The 7,580-nt window shown below is 41.1% G+C and overlaps 1 protein-coding gene across 1 annotated transcript in view; it reads right to left on the bottom strand.

Annotated features, from left to right (window-relative positions):
- LOC102822340 (myosin-IIIb-like) overlaps window positions 1-7,580 on the bottom strand; it is a 77,651-nt gene that overhangs the window by 64,376 nt on the left and 5,695 nt on the right. Inside the window, exon 2 of the mRNA XM_006867039.1 lies at window positions 7,123-7,257. Within this exon, the coding sequence (XP_006867101.1) occupies window positions 7,123-7,257 (135 nt within the window). The remainder of the gene's footprint in view (window positions 1-7,122; window positions 7,258-7,580) is intronic.

Raw genomic sequence — 7,580 nt, 5'->3', positions numbered from 1 at the left:
CCAAGGAGCAGCTGGTGAGCTTGAACCACCGACCTTGCAGTTCAAACGACTTTGCAGTTTGACGCATTAGCCCACAGCACCACACCAGGACTCATTTTAGGTAGCCAATGTCTAAGATGCCCATCCTTATCTGTCCTATGTATAGAAGGGATAGCATTGATATTTATGTGAAGGCTCCTTCCCTCTCTGTTGGTATTTGGAGTTACTACTGCCATGAGTATAGGTCAAATTCATGAAATTGTAGCAACTCGTTTCCTTTATCAAAAATTATTCTGTTCTTTTTTTTCAAATCTTCCCTTAGTCGAGTTCTGATTATCAAGCCATCGAGCCTAGGTCAAGTGGGTACTATCTGCAAGTTTGGGTGTTCTTGTGTGCCTCCTTTCACTCCATATCATCTGGATGCTTCACTCTCAGCTCTAGCCCACTGTGGCTATGTCCTTGTTCATGGGCTCAGGTGTCCCCAGGTCTCACCACACTTTGGACCAACCAGCCCTTCCTCTTCTCTTTCACATCTCCAGGTCAAGAGGATTCTATGGAACGTGGTTGAGCTCAGCCCTTTTCTTCATTGCTGCCTTTCCCCGTCTCCCACTCACCAGTAGACCAATGTGGTCATCAGCAAGCTTACATGCCTGCTCATGTGTTTCCTTTGAGTTTCAGTCTTGGGGGGATGGGGGGTGGAGCAGGAGTTGTCCTGAAGGAACTTGATTGCTTGCCTTGATGGCTTCCCAGTGAACAGCTTGCTTGTTCTTGTAGTAGCCAGTCATACTGCCATATTTGTTTTGGGTTTTTCCTGATGATCTTTCTTTGAAGATGTATCTTCTGTTGCTCTAGCTGTTCCAGGCTGGCCTGCTTGTCATTTCTACTGGGAATGTCCCACTTCAGAAGGTTCTAGATGGGGCTCAGGTTTCCACCTAAGGTCATATACACTACAAAGCCTCCACAAGAGACCTGTTTCACTGGGCAAGTCATGGCACTTTTCTTAAAGTCTCCTTTTAGTCTCTCCTCTGTCCTATTTTAAGTGTAACAGACTTACAACAGAGGCCTATACAACAATTTTTTCAACAGAGGAAGCCAATTTACAAACTTTGTTCTAGAACTTGAGAAGGGATTAAGAATAGCCAGTCAGTAGGATCAAAACTCAGCTGGGGGTTTAAAAACAACAAAGGGATTTTACTCAGCTGGGTCTTTTGTTCGATAAATGTCAGAGTTTAAGAGCTGTCTGACTTCCCAAGATTCACAGAAACATGCAATTAATGAAACTGCTCAGGGCACCTTTAGAGGAAGCTATCCTGTGAAGCTGAGAATCTACCAGCAAGATTTAAAAGGAATGCCTGTGGGTTAAGGACTATGGATATTTGCAGACAAAAAAGAAAGCATATGCCCACTAATAATTGTTTAGCCAGAATAGATGTTCAGTGAAATGGGCTAAACATTGTAAATGCATAATGACAAATTATATTTAAATGCATCAAATTAAATTATCCCCTTAGAATTGTAAAAAGGCAACCAAGCCTCCTTGCCCTACCCCTACAGATGAAGTCCTTTCTCCCGCCTCCTCTGCCAACAGTCAGATTCAAGCGTGGGGGGGTGTCTCCTTTGAGCGGTTCCTCCCTACGCCCTTGCCCTTAGCATTCCAGAAATGTGGCAGCTGGATGCATCTAGAATTTAATGAGCATCTTGCTCCAAACCAAGAAAAATGGAAAAATCATTTATGTTTCACATCTATTTTTCAAAACATCATTGAATATTGATTTAATCAAGTATGTGCATTTGCTAAGACAGCCTTAATTTCAAGCAATAAAATGGTCTTTGCTCAATAAGCCTATCAACTTTCCTCCACATTATATCAGAATGGCCAATGCAACACAATCATCAGACCTTTATTCCAGTCTAAGATCCAACTTTCAAGCATATTCTATACCAGCATATTGATTTGACTTAGATTGAGGAATTTAAAGGAGGGTTTGTTTGTTTTTTCAGTGCCTTTTTATTTCATGGAATCCTGGTATGGCACTGTGGGTTAATGCACTACACTGCAAAGTCAGTTTGAACTGCAAGGTTGGTGGTTCAAGCACACCAGTCGCTCCTTGGAAACCCTCTACAGGGTCGCTATGGGTCAGAACCGACTCAACAGCACTTAACAACAACAATTTTATTTCATGGTCTTTACTTTCAAGGGTATGATGTCCCACAGAAAATATAGAGCAAAACTCAAGTACAATTAAAATCACTCTAAAAGAGCCCTTAGAAAACACTATGCTGGCCACTGTCCATCTCTCAGTAAGCATATTTTCCTCTTGTGTTGGGATATATCATGGTTCTTTTGTTGAATACTAGGTAAACACACCAGTTGCCATCGAGTTGCCTCTGACTCTTGGCAGCACCATGAATATCAGAGTAGAACTGTGCTCCATAGGACTTTCCATGGTTGGTCTTTCAGAAGCAGATCATGAGGACTTTCTCCCAAGGCACCTCAGGTAGACTCAAATCAAGTCCCTGGGTGGCGCAACAGCTCACATGCTCAGTTGCTAACCAAAAGGCTGGAGGTTGAAGTCTATACATAGGGTTAAAAACCCTATGGAGCTCAATTTGACTTTGACACACATGGGGCCTTCATCTTGACCCATAGAACTACTATGACTTTCCCAGCAGAAACTGCCATCGGAGTCAATGTTCCATGTTCCAGTGCTTTCTGATCCATCTCTGGTCAAGCAAAACTTATCAGTGCTATGTTCCAGTCCATCAGAGTTCTGCTAAAACACTAATTGTTAATCTGACAATGTAACTCATACCAAAATATCATGGTGAAAACAACTGAATGTACAACTCTTTGAATGATTACTTGAGCTTGAGCCTCAACTGGACTTTCTAGAACCTTAAATAAAAATAAAAAGTGGATAGAGGTGTCTTTCTTTGCTCTGGCTCGACATATGAAGAAGGCTTCAAAAAATTTGTAGAAAAAATTCCATTATCTTTCCATTCCATTTTACTATGAACTTTTTGGTATGTCCTAGATACTAAATTTAGGACTCCCGGTGTGGCACTAAAGGGTCAGCATTGGACTGGTACACAGTCTACAAGGTTAGCAGTTCAAACGCCCCAGCTGCCCCTTGGGAACCCTATACAGGGTCACTATGAGTCAGAACCAATTCCACAGTACTAACAACAGCAAGAGACTAGAGATATCTGGGCCAGAAGAAAGCTTACTTTTAAAAAGTCAGTTATTTTATCTGGTTTAAACTTTAAAGAAGTCTTTTTGCTTTTAGCCTTAAAACTTCTTTTGTTACTACCTAAGCCCATTTCTTTTAGGTGGAATATTTGATCAATGTTGAAATGAATAGTTTCTAGCTGCCAAAGGTTTTGAACTGGAAGGAATTATAAAACATAGCTGATGTATTAGCATATATTAGGATTTTTTTTTTTTTTTTTGAGTACTATATTTTTCTTACAGGTCTAATTTCTTTTTCTGCTTCATTTAGGCAAAAGATCATAGGACTGGCCAATTCTTAAAAAATTAATATTCATTGAGAATAAAATGCCACCACAAATTTTTCAACACAGTAACAAGTATAAATGTTTTCTCTCCCTAACTTTTATTATAGTAGCTGTCTTTCAGGAAAGGGAGCTTTTGTTTACCTTCTGCTAACAATTAGTAATGAATTTCAGAAGCGACATTTTTATTTGTTTTGTTTTCAGAGTTGTGGTGATTTAATGGGGTTATTATTAACATTTTTCTGTCCTCTAGAACTGAACTGTGGAATGGCCTCTCACTGGGCTTTCATCCCATTCAGCACGGAAAGAATAAATGCAATATAAATTTGATCTCAATATACAAGATGAGGAGAGGTAATTTTAATTATGTGTGTCTCTTTCCACACTCTTAAAACAGCTGCAAAGGGAGCAAAACAGTCCGCCATCACGAAGTTGTCTGTGTATGTGTGTGTTCATGTGAACACATGGAATCAGGTACTGGTGCTTTATCAGTTACAGACCCCACAGGATCAGCGAGATGGCATCACAAACAGCAGCACAGATGCTAGAACATTCCTGAAGAATGGCTGTGTAACTACAGCTATGTATGTTGCCCACTCTGGGCTTCTGTTCCTCAACTGAACAATAAAGGGACTGTTATTATATTGAAGTTCTTTCCAGCTCAGAGTCCAGGAAGCCCTGTGCTTCTGGAAGAAGTCAAAGCTATAAACACCAACCATCCAGAAGCAAAGAAAACTGAGGACCTCTGGCTCCCCATACCATTAATTTTGGCACAAGCCAAACAACATGCAAAAGTCATTAACGTCTGCATCTTGTGTTGCTGAGGTATGAATAATTCAGTGTCTCAGGGCAGCCACCATATCGGCCACGGTAACCCTGAAAAGGTGAGCGACAGCTGGTAGGGGAGCATTTGCACAAGGTCCAGTTCATCATTCCAGGTTCTTTCTCATCTTTCAAGGTCATGTGCCGCCCTTCCTGGCTGCCTTGGCCAGGCTTGAGGGACTGACTTCCCGTCACTGTTCATCGGGAAGAGCATGTACCAGGTAATTGCAGGTATGAGCAGCTTACCTGCATGCCTGATGGGACCAGAGGGAAGTTTCCCTGGAAGATTCCTAGAAGGTCCAATTCTCTATGTCTGAATGATGAGCCTTTTTTAAGTGGCGGTGATGAAGCGGGGAGGAGCAGATGAGCAGAAACTAAGATTTCTTAGTAACTGTGCTTCCATGATTAAATAACAATGATGTTTAAAACGGAGTAGATAGGTAGAAAGGGGGACAAGGACACTAGTAAGGGACAGATACTATAGAATGGTCAACCATTCGAGATCAAAAGGGCAGCATTTAACTAAGGACAGAATTCAGAAGGGTGGGGAAAGAAGAAAGAAGGGGAACAAGAGCCACAAGGAGGAAGTGGGTAAGTGGTATTACACAGAGAGGACTGCAGTCACTGCGCTGAAACGCAGTGTGGGGTTTGTGGGATGTAAAGCTGGTCATCTGTTCTGTAAACTGTCACTCAATTCACAATAAAAAAGTGTTTAAAAAAAAAAAAAAAGAGGAAAAAGGAAAAAAACACACACACACAAAAAAACATGAGCTTACAGCGCTGATGAAGAGTACAGTTAGAGACTCCGGAAACAATACTTTGCAATTCTCAGGTCAAACAGTATTTTTAAAATAAATATAATTCTAGAGCTTCCTTTGCAGGATACAATCCATAATTTACCCCCAGGGTGAGGGTGGGACAAAGCAGACAATGAAAAGATAAGAAGTAAATTGATCAGCCAATTAAATGGACAAAAATGATGGTCGGTTAAATAAAACCCCTATGTCTTCATATTCTGAGGAAGGTAACTGATAGGAAAGAAATGTTCAAACCAGCTTCCTTGCACATTATCTCATTTAAATATAACATATGAAATTCCCACACAATAGTCAACATGGCAGCCAGTCCATACTCTCCCCTGCTCTGGTCTCCCAGAGCTAGTGGTAGAATGGAACAAGAGGCTCCAACCATGAGGTCCCCTCCTAGAGGTGCAACTCTCCTAAGGCTTTCAAGTATGTCCAAGTCTCCTGGCTCATATCCAAGGGGGCTATAAAAAGGTCATGGAAGAAGTCCATTCTCTTTTCATTCCATTTTCCCTCACACTTTTTGAAGCCCCCTCATGTGACCTCATGCATGGAAGTATGTGCTGTCTAAGAAACGCAGAGTCCAAAACAGTCAAGGTGGGCCTACTGTGAATAAAACAATCATTGTTAAGTGCCATCAAGTCAGTTCCAACTCACAGAGAAATTGTATAAGGTTTCTGAGGAGCAGCTGGTGAGTTTGAACTGCCAAACTTTTGGTTCACACCGACCTTGCAGTCCAGTGCTTATCCTACAGCACCATACCAGGACTCCAATACACCTATCCTAATAAACTAATTACACATTGTTTCCCACAGCATTATTGTGTCTTTGCCATTTTAGTTCCACGGGAAATTGTGTTTTGGGGAAATTACCTCTTTCACACCAAGATACACACAATCATTCCCAATCATTAAAAATGCAGGACTGGTGTGGTGCTGTAAGATAAGCATTGTACTGATAATCGCAAGGTCATGGAGTCAAACCCAACAGCTGCTCCTCAGAAACCCTATACAGGGCTGTTATGAGTTGGAACCAACTTGACAGCACTTAACAACAACAACATAGTAGATACAAGGAGTCCTGATGTGGCGCTTTAGGATAAGCACTGGACTACTAACGACAAGTTGGTGGCTCAAACCCATCAGCTGCTCCTTGGGTATCCTGTACAGGGTTGCTATGAGTTGAAACTGACTCCACAGCATACAATAACAACTTAGTGGATACAGTGGGACTCCCTTCAGATTCTCAGTAAAAATGCTGCTGGAAATATTGACAGTTCTCTGCTCCCAGCTCTGCCCTCATTGACGATTGCCCTCAGCTAAGGGAACCACCTTGTCTAACCTTATATTCCCTCCCAGAGATAGCACCCAACAGGTGAGGTGACACAATTCAGGACAATTCTGAAAGCTTCCCAACTCTTCTTTAGAACTTAGCTGAGGTCTCTGTTACAGCCTCGTTCAATTGTTTGCCTGGCCTGATTCTGCCTTCCTCACTTCCTTCCTGGCCCATCTCCTGAGAGAACTCTCCAATAACCTTTCCCATGCAACTATCAGAGTTGTACTAAGAGAACCCAGTCTACATGATGAGCAATGAACATGAATGGGCTAATCAATGCTTAATCAGCCAAGTAAACTTTGGGTTTAATAACTGTTGATGATTGTAATGTGTTTTCTGAAAAATGTTCCCAGACAGAGAAGAAAGGTACCATTTCCAGTTGTATGAATTCTTATATTTAGAAAAGTATCATTTCCAGTTGTATATATTCCTGTGTTTGAAGAAAAGGTTATTAAACTTTTAAAACAGAGAAATGTGCACATTTCGAGCCCACAGTCTACCTGTAAAAACTATAGAGAAAAGATAACTGCATATCTGGTAAGGTATCTATGACACACAGGAGGGACCAACTCTTCAAATATGTCTCTTGCATCACTATTTAGGCAACAGAGAGTCTGCTTGTCCCTGGCGCTCTACACAAATGGATGGTTTGAAGACAGGTGTCTCTTACCTCCAGGACTAACCACAGCTGTCCTCCCACACATCGATCCGCTTTGTAAAACATCCCATAAAACTTCACTACGTTGGGATGATTAGGAAGAAATTGCAAAATGTTGTATTCTGCCTCAATTTCTTCATCCATATCCTAAACAGGATTAAAAGTGAATGTTGGATAAGTCTAATTACTGTGTAAGAAAATAATACATCTATGACATCATGGTCAAGTAATCACTAAATAAAGCATATTTACTCTGTTTTTAAGAGCTTAGAAATACCTAACAATGAACATTCAAATCCCAATTAAAACCTTCTCCTAATGTGGTGCTGTAGGATAAGCACTGGACTGATAACCACAAGGATGGCAGTTCAAATCCACCAGATACTCCTTGGAAACTCTATATAAGGTCACTATGAGTCAGAACCGACTTGATGGCACTGAATAACAACAATTATTACTGCAAAAAAAAA

The sequence above is a fragment of the Chrysochloris asiatica genome, unplaced genomic scaffold (assembly GCF_000296735.1).
Source record: "Chrysochloris asiatica unplaced genomic scaffold, ChrAsi1.0 scaffold00099, whole genome shotgun sequence".
Lineage (NCBI taxonomy): Eukaryota > Metazoa > Chordata > Mammalia > Afrosoricida > Chrysochloridae > Chrysochloris > Chrysochloris asiatica.
The sequence above is the reverse complement of the archived record's forward strand: the minus strand, read 5'-3'. Positions and strand labels throughout refer to the sequence as shown.